General features: G+C 47.8%; 1 protein-coding gene across 3 annotated transcripts in view; it reads left to right on the forward strand.

Moving 5' to 3' along the window:
• Positions 1-15,853, forward strand: part of MORC3 (MORC family CW-type zinc finger 3) — a 114,210-nt gene that overhangs the window by 42,459 nt on the left and 55,898 nt on the right. For all 3 annotated transcript variants that reach the window (XM_073617192.1, XM_073617193.1, XM_073617194.1), the window contains one exon: positions 1,840-2,054. In XM_073617192.1, the coding sequence (XP_073473293.1) occupies positions 1,840-2,054 (215 nt within the window). The remainder of the gene's footprint in view (positions 1-1,839; positions 2,055-15,853) is intronic.

The following is a 15,853-nucleotide window of genomic DNA, read 5'->3' on the forward strand; positions in this document are numbered from 1 at the left end:
AGGACATTTAATGGACATTTATTATGACCAGTTAGCCTGCTGGATGTTAAGGCATAGTCATGTGTGGGATCAAATCTTGATTTACCTATACATTCGGCAGAATTCTGAATGACATCCCCCACCCATGAAAAAATCGCATGGTGAATGCAAGAACCTCAGGGATGGCAGCCCATTAAAATGAATGGGCTGCCGTGCCCGCGTTAACCTAGGCTGCTAAAACTAAAGGTGTGAACCTAGCGTAAATGAATGACACCCCAAAACAGGTCACAAAACAGTGCAATTGCAAGATTCTGATTGCATGGGTTTGAACACCCATGCGATCTTATACTGAAAAAAAAAAAAAAAAGATGCCTGCACTTTTTTCATGCGGTGCGAATTGAGCCCATACAAAATGAATGGGCTCAAATCACACTGGAAAGAATTGCATGTGTTTTGAAAAGGGATGCGGTGTGATTTCGTATCCGAATCACATGCTGTGTCCCACACCGCACAAGTCTGAACCAAAGCCCAACGTAGTCTACATTATGGAGATTCCAACACCTGATATCTACAATAGTGGTTGTGGCTGTTTGGCTGAACGGGAATTCTGTGACGATGTCTCCCTTCAGGAATCCCTGAAAGGTTTGTAATAACAATAACATCTGACCTGTCAGCAACCACGCAACACTGAGAGAAAAAAAAATTAAAGGGGTTGTAAACCCTCATGTTTGTTGTTTTAAAAAAAAAAATTATACTTACCTCCACTGTGCAGTTTTTGCACAGAATAGCCCCGATCATCGTCTTCTGGGGTCCCCCAACAGCACTGGCGGCTCCTCCCCACATGGGGTCCCCCAACAGCACTGGCGGCTCCTCCCCACATCGGGTCCCCCAACAGCACTGGCCGCTCCTCCCCACATCGGTGTCAACTCTCAACTCCCTAGGGGAAGCGCTCTCCCTTGCGGTTACCTTGTGGACGCGCTCCCGAGTCCAGCATTTGCGTCCATAGACACAGAATGCCGGATTCGCCCCGCCTCCCCGGTGCCCGCGTCGTTGGATTTGATTGACAGCAGTGGGAGCCAATGGCTGCGCTGCTGTCAGTCTATCCAATCAAGAGCCGAGAACCCCAGCCAGAGAGGTAGAGCGCGTCTCCGGCAGGGGACTGAACGGGCTCAGGTAAGTAGAATGGGGGGCTGCTCAGTGACAGAAGTTTTTTCACCTTAATGCATTGGAGGCACCCCTTTAAATGGCCTTTTGTAAAAATCCAGCTCTGTTCTTGAACTGATTGTAAAATCTTGTTTAAAAAAACAAAAAAAAACAAACCTGTTATACTTACCACCTCTGTGCAGTTGGTTTTGCACAGAGCAGCCCGGATCCTCCTCTTCTGGGGTCCCTCTTCACTGCTCCTGCCCCCACAGCAAGCGGCTTGCTATGGAGAGCACCCAAGCGGAGTAAGAGCTCTGTGTGTTCATTCAGACACTGAGTCCCGACTCGGCCCCCTTCCCTTAATGGCTAACTGACTTTGACAGCAGCAGGAGCCAATGGCATCGCTGCTGCGTCTTGGCCAATCAGGAGGAGAGTCCTGGACGGCTTAGACACTCGTGGACATCACTGGACAGAGATGGGGCTCAGATAAGTAATTAGGGTGGGTGCTGGGAAGGCTGCTACACACAGAAGGTTTTCTATCTTAATGCATACAATGCATTAAGATAAAAAAAAAAAAACCTTCTGCCTTTACAACTCCTTTAAGTTGTTATAATAATGCTATGGTTAGAGATGACGGTTTGTCTCATTTGTATTTTTTTCCTTTTGTGACTTGCCTTTTGGTGTATTAACAAAGTCTTCATTCTTGTCATGTTTCAGTTTCGGTTTCAGTGACAAGGTTGCCGTTCATGGTCATGTGCCTGTCGGGCTGTATGGAAATGGATTTAAGTCAGGATCTATGCGTCTAGGAAAGGATGCCATCGTGTTCACAAAAAACGAAAATGGATTGCACGTGGGAATGTTATCTCAGACCTATTTGGAGAAGATTAATGCAGAGCATGTCATTGTGCCAATTATCTCCTTTGACAAGCAAAATATCCTTTTTGTTTTCTTCCCTATCTCGTGACTTTTGCAACCACATATATTCACAAAGCAGGTGCGTTCAAACCACAGAATTTTTTTTTTTTATAGGCATTGAGGAGAAAAAGAAACCCCTACATTCCAGCAAAAGTAATCTAATTATAACCAGGCGGTTGTGGTGTTTTTTTTGTTTTATTTTGCGGGAGAAATAATATGACTTAGGCCCCTTTCACACTGATGGACTGATCGGGTCCGCCTGGGTCAGGCGGACCCCATCAGACCATTCATTGCTCTCTATGGAGCAGCGGGGACACCCGCTGGCATCCGATCTGCTAAAAACAGGTGGATGGGGATCTGTTCCTCATCAGTACAGCAGATTGGATGTAATTGGACTACCCTGTAGAGGACAGCATGTTGTGTCTGTGTTCGCTCTGCATAGCGGAGCGGACACGAACCTGTCATTCGCCTGCACAGTGGGGATCAGCAGAGAGATCCAGCATTGTGCAGGCGGATCCGCTTGACTGGGTCTGCCCCGTCTGAAAGGTGACAAGGTCACAAGAAAGGTGTTTTTTTTTTTTTTTTTTTTGTCTTTTGTCAACTCTCAACTGAACTTTCTCTTTCGTTCGACAGAGACAGCGCCTCCTTTTAATCTCTTCCTTTTTTTTTTTTTTTCAATTATTTTATTTATTTAAAGAACACGGTCAAAGACAGACATCTGGGCAATCACAGTGTGTTATCTTACATCACATTGCATGTATATGTTATATATGAGAGCATTTTATTACATGCCAAGGACAGTATGACATTTTGCTATCTGAGACATCTTTCATTTTGTGTGATAGATGCTTAAAGCAACGTCTTGTTACTGGGTGTGCACAAGGCAGCAATACTAATGATGCAGGTGTGTTACCCTCTAGTAAGTCCCAGACCGGTCCCAGTCCATTTTTAAGTTTAATATACTAGAAGAGTTTGGATCCCATTAATTCGGGTCCATAGAACCGAGAAAAAGGATAGAGGGAAGGATAGTTAGAAATGATATAGGGAAGAAGAGGAAAGAGAGAAAAGACAGAGAAAAAGGGGTTTGGGGGGGGGGGGTAGGGGGGGAGAATCTGGAGGGTAACTTTCTGCAAGCCCGCCGGGCGCGGAGGTAATCAGGCGAGGCACCTGGATGCTCTGTAGCCAGTGGGGTCAATAGTTAGTAGGGTGACATTTAGTCATTCGGGTCGCTGTCAAGGAGGGTTCTTCCTTCGTCTGAGAAGATAAAGACGTGCCATGGCGACCAAGTTTTGGAGTATCGCTCCTGCTGGTGTCGTGCAGTTAGTACTAGGTTTTCCAATCTACTTATTTCCTTCACTTTTCGAATCCACATCCCTACTGTCGGGGGTTGCGGAGATTTCCACTTAAAGCGTGGTTTCCACTCAAATTTTTAACTTAATCTTACCCCCTTCAGATAATTGCATAGATGTTCAAATGCCACACGGGAAAACATTTTATCGCTGTAATTACCTTTATATTGTACTTTATTGTGGCACTTCCTGTCTCTCCTCCCATGGGAGTAGGCGTGTTTATTGCCTTTCCCCCGGCGCCGCACTGTCTCCTGGGAGCTTAGTGTCAGGCTTCCCAAGATTCAGTGCGGAAACAATGATCATGCGGGTGAACAAGCTGTGAATGAACAGCATTCACCGCATCCAGGAAATCAATGCTTGTGGGCTTCACATGCCCACAAGCAAGATGGAAACAGCCAGCATCACATTTTTTAAGTTATTCTTCAGTACGAAAACAGACAGAGGCAGAAATATTACACCCAAACTGTGAGTATTTATTTTGGGATTAGCAAAGTGTCTCAATGACCTAAAAAAAAAAGATTTTTTGTATATTGGTGGCGTGTAGGAGGAAGAATGCTGGGTCATTTGGTATTTCGCGTTCTGTGAATTTTTGGAGGGTACGTTGGACCTCTGTCCAGAAGTGTTGTAGTTTGGGGCAGGTCCAAAAAATATGTAAGATGATGCCCTTATCTTCCTTGCATCTCCAGCACTGATCAGAGGTGTCTGGAAAGATTTTCTTCAGTCTCACTGGGGTTCTGTACCACCTGGTTGGGATCTTAAAGTTGGTCTCCTGTGTTTTCGTGCAAATAGAAGATTTGTACGTGAACCTTAGAATGTTTTGTTGCTGTGTTGTGCTGAAAGTTTTACCCAGGTCCCGTTCCCAACTTTGTATGCAGTTCAGAACGTAAGGTTCCGCAGGGGTAATTAGCAACTCGTAGTTAGTAGAAAGTGTGCAGGGCATTGCCCCCGTCTCTGAGCAGAAATCCTCGAAGGTGGTAAGGGGCCTGGCAAACAACCCCGGAGCCAGGAAGAGTTCTGAAGAAGTGGGAGAGCTGGAGGGCACTCCAAAAGTCCAGCCGGAAAGCTCCTGACTGGTCCACCAGCTTCGGGATCGTCGGCCACGCCCCCCCCTGTACAAATCGGGAAGCCTGTGTAAGGCCCAAGTCCTTCAGGTTTCGAAAGCTGGGACCGCCACTTCCCGGAGGAAATAGGGGGTTCCCCATAATTGGGTACAGGGGTGATGTCTTCGAGAATATGTTGGGGCATGAAAGTAGGACTGAACATAGCTTAGCTGTATTGCCTATTAGGGGGTGATTCTTCATCTCCCGTGAGAGGGAGGTATAGCACCACAGAGCTCCACTAAGAGGAACGTCCGATTGGGCCTGTTCGATACGAACCCATAGTTTAAAATCAGGTAGGCTAGTGTCCTACCTAGGAAAGCTTCTTGTTCGTTCGGGGTGTATAGATTCGCAAATGTGACTTTGACATCGCTGATCATGCCCTTCACAAACAGGTAGCGACCTCCAGGGTCAGTAATGGAATCTATGAGCGACCATGGTACTCTTCCTGAAAGGAGAATATAAACCCCCCTTGACTTAGCTGTCCGGTTGGTACACCAATGGGAATGACTTGTTTTTAAGGCTGGGCAGTTTGTCATCTCTAAAATGTGTCTCCTGTATGAAGGTCACATCAGATTTAAGACGGTGCAAATCATGTAAAAGCATCTGTCTTTTCTCGGGTGTGTTAAGGCCCTTGGCGTTAAGCGAGGATACATTCAGAGCCTCCATGGGAGAGGGTGGGGAGGGAGGGGTAGGTAGGGGGAATGGAGAGAGGAAGTAAGTAGATGAGAGAAGAGAAAGGGAAAGAAAAGAACTAGAAAGAAAAAGAAAAGACTCTATATGGAGGGGAGTGCTTTACCTTAGAAAGGTGGTTACCTTAGAAACTGGGCATCACCGCCCCTGGAGAAAGATACTGCTTAAACGCTTCCCAGCAACAGGCTGGGGGTAAGCGTTAGCCTGTTTGGGAGCGTGGTCAGCGGAGGCCGAAAAGCAGCTGGCCTCCCCGACCAAAATAGGTATAGGAGTTATCATATGGGCATGAGCAGTGTGAATGTGAGCAAACCATGCTAATCTTCACGTATTTATCTAGGGCATGTGAACATGAGCAAACATTGCTAACCTTCATGCGTTTATCTATAGCATGTGTATATGAGCAACCAGTGCCAACCTACCTGTATTTATCTAGAGCACGTAAATATGAGCAAACATCGCTAACCTTCATGTATTTATCTAGAGCATGTAAATATGAGCAAACATCGCTAACCTTCATGTATTTATCTAGAGCATGTAAATATGAGCAAACATCGCTAACCTTCATGTATTTATCTAGAGCATGTGAACATAAGCTAGCAATGATAAACTTCACGTCTTCTGCTAGTACATGCGAATCTGAACAAACAGTGTTAACATCTATGCATTTATCTAGAGCATGTGTTCATAGAATGCAAGTAATTCCCTTAGTACCTATACAGGACATATTAATCTTCAAAGGAAAATTAAAGCAAAATCATAATCACCCTCCCGTCAGGAACTCTCCCCCCCCCAAATTGAAGTTTTTACCGGTCCCTGTTATCTCATTGCAATAGTCATTGTTATGTCCGCTTCTGTGTCTCCCTCGCCGTGGGAGGAATTTATCTCTCGGAGGGGGAGAAACATTCCCTGAAAGCCCATCGTCGCCTCATGGTTCTGTCTACAGCAGGCCTGTAAAAGCATTAGAGCCCCACAGTTGTCTGTTGGGAAAGATGTGTGTACATGGGGAGTTCCCAAGTCCACCCCAGCAGGGCCGGGACCAACAGCCCCCTGCCGCCGCCGCTGGGGTGTCTCCCCGCAGTTAAAGGGCAATATACCCCCGGCTCACCCCCTCCCACAGGAGATGCCAGTACAGGGAGGAAAACATTAGGACACTAAGACACCTAGATATGCTGTGAATAAGGAAACTGAACCCATAGTAGCTCAAACCTGAAAAGGAATACATCGTTAGAATACAGTGAGTGTAGTGTGCAGTACTCGTGCATCCAGTGTTTATATGCGGTGACATCTATTCTGCCTACCTCAGAGGCATGGGCTCTGTTCTCCCCGTGTCTGGTACTTCTGCATGGGGAATGCCTTTCAAGTCTCTGTCCCAGGGAGGGAGGGTCACAGAGGTTCATGAAAGTACCTGACCTCTCGGTGTTGCTCCGTGAGTGCTGGAAAGTTCCTTCTGATTTGAACTGTGAGGAGGGGGCTCAGGCACCAGCCCCAGAAGGAGGGACAGAGGTGCTGTTCCAGTCAGGGGGATAGGGACACTGTTTGGGCTCGGCAGAAGAATGTCTGGGCAGTCACAGGTTCCTCGGCAGGTGGCAGCGTGGGGGCACTGGGCGCAGGTTAATAAGCGGTGTTGTGAGGGGGAATAGAAGTGGGGAAATAAAGCGCCAGTTAACTGAGGGTTGGAAGTCTGCTCGGGGAGAGAAGGTGTGTTATGACTCATGTGCTCGTTCCCCCGGCAGATCCCGCGAGTGTCTCCTGGATCTCTGAGAGTGGGCAGGTTGGGAGTGCTGGGTCGCTGGAGGGGGAGGATTTGTTTATATGCCCCATAAAAATTCAATCGGGCCATGATCCCAGGACTTGCGGAGGATGATGTCTTTCTGTGAGTATCTGTGCAGTCTGCACAGTACGTCCCGGGGTCTGTCAGGGTCTGTAGACCTGGGTCCCAGAGCTCTGTGCACCCGATCTATCTCTAGCGTCGGTGGGGGAGCCTCCAGAATGCTGTGGACTATAGCTGTAACCGTGGCAGCCAAGTCTTCCGTCCCTGTAGCCTTCGGGAGTCCTTGCAGCCGCAGGTTGTTCCGACGGCTGCGGTCCTCCATTTCCTCCAGGTGTAGCTGCATCTCTCCGGCCATGGTAGCTTGTGAGGTCTGTGAGTGTTCCAGGGCTGACACTTTGAGTTCCAGAGAGGAGATCTCAGCCTCCTCCGTGTCCACGCGTTCTGTGAGGGAGTGCAGGTCTGTTCTCACCTCTGCCAGATCTCTGCTATGTGCTTCCTCGATGCGGAGGATTAGGGCTTCAATGTCGGGCTTCGTGGGAAGAGCTTCAATGTCGGACCTCGTAAGGGGGGCCTGCAGCATGCTGCGTAGATATTCCTCCAGGCGCCCTGGGGCTTGCGAGGGACCCAGCAATATCAGATGTAAAGGTTGCTGGAGTCCCTGCGAGGTATTCTGGCTCCATGAGTGAAACGGGAAAGGTAGGCTGGGTAGGCGCACGGACTTCCATGCGAGGTGCACGTGGGGTTTCTGTAATGGCCCCTGGTGGGGCCTGTTGCGGGCTTCGGAGGAATCTCTCGATACCAGTCGGTGAGGTCCTGGAAGGGTTCCTACAGGTCGCCGATCTGGTTCTCGATTGGGGTTGCTCATGCGGCATTTACATGAATGAGTAGCTGTCTTTTGGTCGTGGTGAGCAGGGGGAAGCCAGGAGCTCCTTAGAAGCACATCTTCATTCAGCCATCGCTAGGCCACGCCCCCGCCCCTTAATCTTGACCCTTGGGTTATATTGCCTCCTCAGGAGTAGGACTAGGCAGAATAAAAAACACCTGGCTACGCCCATGGGGTGTCCTCAGTCAGTATTATGACCCCCTCCCTGCTCTAGGTATTCAGTTTATTTCTGTCTAGTCAGGAGTAAGGACCTAGCTCCTTGCTGGGATCTTTTGGTCCTAGCAGATTTTTGCTTTTTGTATTTTTTTTTTTCTTCCATGCATTTTCTCCTGGAAGATCTACAATCACCTGCCGGGCTGGGTGATGGGCTGGATAATTTAGATCCAGTGGTCTCCCCAGTCCAGCCAGTGAGCACGTGCAGACCGCAGCTAGGCGCTAGGTTGGCCGCAACATAGCCTCGTTGGACGGAGGCTGGCCTACGAGTTAAACGTCTCGCAGGGTCGCATATGAATGGGCTCTGGTCTGAGTCGCAGCAGTCCCTTGGCCGACAGCCCCCCCCTTCGGTGGCGAGGAGTTCTGTCTGGAGGGTCACCCGCACCATGGATCAGTAAGTACAGTCCCCCCTCTCCCTCTTTGTGCAGTTTGGGGTGGACACGGGTACCCTCCAGGGATGGTCGGACCTGCCTGCAGGATCCCCCTTCCCATCCAAAAGTCCTTTTGGTTAAACTGGGATTCCCTTTCCCCCCCATGGATTGGTGGGAGTCCCAGGGCAGGCAGCAGAGACCCCTGGGGATCTCCCCCGCCATTCCCATTCTGGGTGGTGTGTGTCCTACCCCTGGCGGTATGGGGGGGTTCCAGTGCAGAGGGTGCAGCGCAGACCCCTAGGTGCATACCCTGCTGTGTATGTAGTGGGAGGTAGTGTGCAGTTTGGGGGTCATAGTGCAGAGTGCAAAGCGGTGTTCCCCTTAAATATTCACCCTGCCTGGTGGAGTGCAGTACCTTTTTGGAGGTGGGGTCCCCTTGCAGAGGGTGCAGCGATGTTGAAGGCACAGAGGATCCTGGCAGTATGCTTCAGCATGTCAAACGGCTGGCGGCCATGTTTGGGAGATCCAAAGACATCACGGCTGTCATTTTCCCTTGGTTTGGCTGGTCTCCGACGGGTGGCCATGTTTGTGTAGCCGATGATGTCACGGCGGCCATTTTCCATTAGTCTGGGGAGATGCCGCAGCTCCTCCTCTTCCTCCTCTTCCTCCTCTTTTCTCCTCTTCCTGTCCCGGGATATACGAATTAGATGGTGTCCATGGTGTTGCTGGGTCTGAATTGCGGCGCTCCTCCGCTGGTAGGGAGATTCTTTGGGGGTTCTTGTGGATCTCCCTTTCTGCTGGCATTAGGGGTGTCCCTCAGTGGTGCAAAAGTTAATTTGCACTACAGGGTCTTCTTCCCTATGGAGCCTCAGTGTCACATCTCACCCACTGATCCCCTCATGGAGGTGGCAGGTCCTTCAGAACCCCAGCTTCCCATGGTTTCGCTGACGGCGGTCCTTGAGTCATTGGTATCCCGGGTGGAAGTAGCGTTTGGGCAAAGACCCAGGAGGAAGCGTCCCCCACCTTCCCCTGCTCAGTCTGTCTCATCTGATTCTGAGCCTGATGCCGGCGGGGACGAGGCCCGTCGAGGGGGGTTTAATATCTCCCCCCTAACCCGTCCAATAGTGAGGATGAGTCCTACGCGGTCTCAGCAGCAAGTGGAAAAGCGCTGGTGGATGCACTTGTTGTTGCAGAAGACTCTAAAAATGGAGGATGTGGCTGACAGGGCCACGGATGCGGCTGTGTCCTTTGGTACGCATAAGTCACCTCACACACCAAAGGTGATTCCCTATCTGCCTTATTTTGTTTACCTATAAGGAATGGGAACAACCAAAGTCACCCTTTGTGGTCCCCAAACATTTCTCAGTACGCTACCCCTTTGAAGAACCACTTTAAAAAAAAGTGGACTACCCCACCAGTGGTGGACCCACCTGTTTCCAGGTTGGATAAAACGATTATGATCCCAGTAGAGGAATCCCCGTCCTCTAAGGACCCGGCTGACAGGAAAGCAGAGGATGTGGCACGCAGCATGTTTACTGCGGCTGGTTCAGCATTGCGTCCAGTCTTGGCCTCGGCCCTGGTGTCGCAGACCCTAACTGAATGGGCCAAGATTTTGCGCCAGGGTCTGGGTAGTGAGCAGGTTCTCGCTGCTTATGTTGATTTAGCGGACCAGTTGGTCTATGGTCTGCAGTATTTTTGTGATGCAGCCTTGGATGCTGCTCCTGTGCTGTCCAAGCTTTCTGTTTCAGCGGTGGTGATTAGACGTGTGCTGTGGTCTAAGGATTGGTCGGCAGACCAAGCCTCTAAGAAAGCTCTCATTGATCTGCCCTTTTAAGGCGACCGCCTGTTTGGGGCTACCCTTGTTGACATCATTAAGGGTGTCACAGAGGGGAAGAGTACCTTCCTGCCTCAATTTAGGAAAGGGAAGGAGCCTCGTCGCAGACGGGGGTCTTTCTTGGCCCAGAAGAAATTCCTCCGGGCTCCCGGAACTGCAGATAAAGGAAACAGATCTCTCAAGTCTTCCCCGGGATGTTCCAAGCAATCTTGGTCTGGTAAGCCTAGAGCATGCTTCTCTGGATTCACTGACAAGACTCCTTCAGCATGAAGGTCTGCCCCTCACCCATTGCTTGGGTGGGGGGACATCTTCGCTGGTTTCCAGATTCATGGACTTCCTTTGTAAGCGTCAAGGGGGTCCATGAATTGAACCTTTTGGGGGTACCAAAGAAGGGGGACAGAGTTCGTCCACTTCGGGGACCATGTGTCTGCTTGTGTGGGTATAATTCCTGTAAAGGTTCGAGTGATGTCCGAACTACCCAAGGCACCCCATCTATGAAATTGGGTTACCTGGGTCTGACTCTGGAGTGAATGCTGACCAGGTTAGTAGTTTTTCTTCTCAAACGTCGGCCCCTTCAGCAGGTTCAGTTCAACAGGAAGTAACTGAGGCTCGTGGAAATCTCACAAGTTCCTGTGGTAGATGCTGCAGTCGTCCTAGTGCCACTGTGGGGCCAACACCTTACTCTTCTGCGGTGCCTGCGAAGGACCAAAGGCGAAAGTCTTCTGGTCATTCTGGTGGCCGTAAACGTCCCTTGGGAACTACCTCTCAGAGAGGACCAGTTGTACAGAGAGCTGAGCTTCAATCCTGCTTTACAGTTACTGGTTTTAATGGCCTAGCCATTGAAATCCAGGTACTGAGAGATAGGTCTTTCGGGATCTGTGATCCCTGCTATGTGAAGACGAGGAAGTCCACTTCTAGTAAGATATACCATCGTACGTGGAAAGCGTACATTTCTTGGGGCGAGTCGATTTGGCGTTCATCCTCGATCCTTTTCTGTGGCTCAGATCTTCGCTTTTCTTCAACGGGGCATTGAGCAGAAGTTGGCCTTGAGTATCAAGGTCTAGGTGTCTGCCTTGGCAGTCTTCTTTCAGCAACCCGTAGCCCCTCACTCTTTAGTTTGTACCTTCATTCAAGGAGTCCAGCATGTGGCTCTGCCTGTACGGTCTCCTTTGCCGCCATGGAATTTAGACTTAGTACTATCGGTTCTCCAGAAACCTCCATTCGAGAATATTCGGGAGATTCCCTTACCTACGTAGTCCCAGGAGGTGGAATTCTTGGTGGCTATTACCTCGGCCCGCAGGGTTTTGGAGTTGGCGGCATTATCCTGTCGTAGTCCCTATTTATTACTCCATAGGGATAAAGTGGTTCTTCGTCCCTGTCCATCATTTCTGCCCAAAGTTGTCTCCGACTTCCATTTGAATGAGGACATTGTGTTGCCATCCTTGTGTCCCAAGCCGGCTCATGCCAAGGAATTTGTATTGCATACCTTGGATGTGTTTCGTGTGATTCGAGTGCATCTGGCAGCCACGGAGTCCTTCCGGAGGTCCGACTCACTTTTTTTGGTTGCACGGGGACCAAGGAAAGGGCTGGCCGCTTCCTCGGCTACATCTACAAATGGATCAGACAGACTGTGACTCAGGCCTATTCTATTAAGGGTCGGGTTCCTCCTTTCCCTGTCACAGTGCATTCTACTCGGGCGCTTAGTACTTCTTGGGCCTTCCGTCATCAAGTGTCAATATCACAGGTCTGCAAGATGGCCACTTGGTCGTCAGTGCATACCTTCACTAAATTCTATAGTAGATATTTTGGCATCTGCGGATGCTTCTTTTGGCCGCAAGGTTTTGCAGGCTGCTGTTTTAAAGAGGGGGATTCCCTCTTGAGGGGTGTTTTTTCTTCAAAATTTTATTTTTTCAGATTGGACTGTGTCCTGGTTAGGGCTCTTGTGGTTATTGAACCTATAGCCAGATAGGCAATTACACCACAAATGGAGACCTCAATACGGCTGCCATAATTTAGTCTAGGGTAAGGAAGAGTTGGCAACCCTGTCAGGTTTTTTTTTTTTTGTCTCTTTCCTGCCTTGGGAGAGTCCCCCTCTATAAATGGCCCGATGACCATTGTCAGTGGGACTGAAAGTGAGGTGAAATCCAAAGTTTGGAGTGGTCTCAAGAATAGAAATAGAGAATCTTCCAGTCCGAAAACTTGAAGTTTTTTTTTGTTTTTTTTTGTTTTTTTTTGTTTTTTTTTGTTTTTTTTTGTTTTTTTTTGTTTTTTTTTTGTTTTTTTTTGTTTTTTTTTGTTTTTTTTTGTTTTTTTTTTGTTTTGTTTTTTTTGTGCTCCAGTGTCCAGTCCTCTTGTAGGTGACAGTACAACCCAAAGGCAAAAGAGTTCTGTGTCCCTCAATGGACTCCAAGAAAAGTGTTAGTAAAATCCTATTTTCTCAAACTAAAGACATTGCTGAAGTTGTTATAGTTTTTTCTTTTTTAGGCTAGGTTCACACTGATGCGGTCTACCGCATCGCATGATCGCATGTTATTTGTACAGGAGTCGCACACGATTCCTGTACAAATGACATGCGACTTCAGTGTGGTGCAAATTGAGTTATACATGTATGGCTCAATTCACACTGGGTCCGCACCCAAAACGTGCAGGACCCTCTTTTTTTACACTGGATTTGGATCGCGTGGGTGTTTAGACCTATGCGATCCGATTCCATAGTCTGCACTGTTCTTAACCAATTCCATCTGCCCTTGTTGTTTTAACTTTGGATAGCAAAGTTTTTTTCTGCCATTAAATACCTTATATAGCCCACTTTCTGTTTCTTGTCTGGTAAAAAGCCTAGGCTTATGACATGCACAGATCTCTCACTCTCGTGAGAGTTTGTCAGGAAGAGAGGGGGGATGAGTCATAAGAGGGCCAATGAAAGCTGCAGAGCTGGAGGTGTGCGTCTGTGTAAATCCAGGCTGTGAACAGGCAGCAGCTTCAGCTGCCCACAGTTAAAATGGCTGCAGCCAGACTTGGTGGAGGGAGATTTCTGCAGCATATTTGTAAAGTACAGCAGTATTCTTATTATACAGGATTCATATAGTGCCAACAGTTTCCGCAGCGCTTTACAACATGAATTCAATACAGAAGGATTCGGAAAGCCCTGCTCGTTTAAAGCTTACAATCTAGAATCACAGTATATATAAATTAATATGCAAAGTGTTTGGAGGGAAGCTTCAGAATGGCAAAGATGTTTTTATTACAAATTATGTGAACAGACTGCAGTTCTTCTTAAAGCTGTATGATTCTATCTTTGTTGGAAATAACAGTTTAGCTTTCACTAAATTCAGTCCAATGTGCATATGGTTTATCCAATGAAGCCCTTGTTTTACCTGAGCAGCGATTTAACCTAGGATTGGAATCTGTCACAAGGGCAGAGTAGTAGGTAGAAACGAGCTGTCTTAGCATTTTCTTCTAAGGGTGTTACTTGGTTATTCAGGGACCCAAATTGTATGTGTACTACATGATGGAGTTAATGGTAAAATAAGTAATTGAAGGGCAAATTAAAATCCGCCTGTAAGGCCGGCCATACATAACATAATTTTCTTGTACAATTTTCAATTAGACTTACCAAAACCATACAGTATGAGGTCAAACCTAAACACTTTCAATTTGTATGCAATCAGGTAGGCCCTTGCACTACATAGTTGAAGGTAAATCTAAAGGAAATTGAACAAGAATAGTATATACTGTATGGCCAGCTCAACTGTTGAAAGGATTTAAAGCCTTGTGCAGTAAAAAGATGGCATTAGTATTTAACCCCTCGCCAGGACCACTGTTGGGGGTCAGGTAAAGCAGCGGTTCTCAACCTCAGTCCTCAAGTACCCCCAATGAGCCATGTTTTGGGAACTTCCCTTAGATACAATAGCTCTTATCAATACCGTGTCATTGATTTTGATTTAAAGTAGCTGTGCAAGGTAAAGGAAAACCTGAAAACATGGCCTGTTGGGGGTACTTGAGGACTGAGGTAAAGAATAAAGCTCATTTAGGGTAGGATTAAACCATAAACGGTTATTGGAAGATGTTGACCAGGATACCTTGAAGTTGTTATAGCTGTAACTATTATTAATGAAAATGGGTATAGAAAACCAAAGAACGTGCGGTTTTATCTTCAAGTTACAGTAAGATGTATTAAAACCTTTACCATAATACAACTAATTACAGCAATGCTCTCTTAAAGCGATATTAAAGTTTTTTTTTTTTTTGTGTTTGTTATTTTTAAACAAAAAATGTCATACTTGCCACCTCTGTGCAGTGGCTTTGCCCTGTGCAGCCCAGATCCTCCTCTTCTAGGGTCCCTCTTCTGTGCTCCTGGCCCCTCCCTCCTGCCAAATGCCCCCACAGCAAGCAGCTTGCTATGGGGGCAGCCGAGCCGCTGCTCTGTGTATCCGTACAGACACGGAGCCGCCCCCCCTCTCTCCTCATTAGCTGAAAAAGTTTGGGAAATTACTGCACTAAACCAAAGTCAAAGAAATATGTAAAAACACAGTCTAGCGCTAGAAAACCATCAAAGAAACAGCATAATACAGTGCATTAGAAATGGAAAAAACTAAGAATGATGTATACTGAAAAAATTATACTAATACAGTTCAGTGACTATAAACTAGTGAAAACAAGAATTCACCACTGTAGTGAGCCAATTAAAGCAAATGTCCATAAACGTGAAGGACTTAGGATCCACTCTTGAAGTGACACTTGGAAAATGGAAAACAGTGGCTGGCCGTTCTAATGCCAAAGATAGTATATCTTCTACCAAGGAAATGGGATATGTACTCTTACCGGACAGTGGGACTCACATGCCAGCAGCAATGAGTCAATCACACTTGTATTGGCCAAAGCCTGGGAGTCCACGCTGCACGGGACTAGGATGGAACTGGAACTCAGTTGGAGATCGATCCAGACGTGGATGGTGGGTAAAAAAATGCTCTCACCAGAACCAGCAATAAAATGATAGAAAACAAAAAGGCTCCATATGGTGCAGATCAAAAAGGGGATTTATTGTAAAAAAGTACAAACATTGATTCACAGATGTGTACAGCAATGTGATCACAAGGTTTAAAAGAAATGTGGGGAGCAATAAATGCAATCCCGGCGCGTTTCGTCCCAATGGACTTCAACTGGGGCATGCTCACTGACTTTGACAGCAGCGGAAGCCAATTGTACCCCAATGCTGTTTCATCCCATGAGGGGGGGGGGGAGTCCCAGCTGAGACTCTTGTGCAACGTCACTGGATGGAGATGGGGCTCAGGTAAGTATGAGGGGGGTTGCTGCACACAACAGTGGCGGCCCATCCATTAGGGGTGCACGGGCGCCGCCCCCCCCATTCATGCGTCTGGCCCCCTAATCTACATGCAGCGTGCCGGACACGTCGATTCCAATGGTGGGTGGGGGTGATTTTTTTTTATTTTTGAAGCACGTGATTAGAGCCAAAGGCTCTAATGGGCTTCAGAAAAGGGTGGGCTCAGGGCGCAGCTGTGTGGATATTCGCTATTGTCACACTGATCCTCCTCCCGGTCAATCAGGAAGCAGGTCCTGAGACCCGTCACCCGATTGGCTGAAAGGA

This window comes from Aquarana catesbeiana, linkage group LG02, assembly GCF_042186555.1.
Source record: "Aquarana catesbeiana isolate 2022-GZ linkage group LG02, ASM4218655v1, whole genome shotgun sequence".
Taxonomy (NCBI): domain Eukaryota; kingdom Metazoa; phylum Chordata; class Amphibia; order Anura; family Ranidae; genus Aquarana; species Aquarana catesbeiana.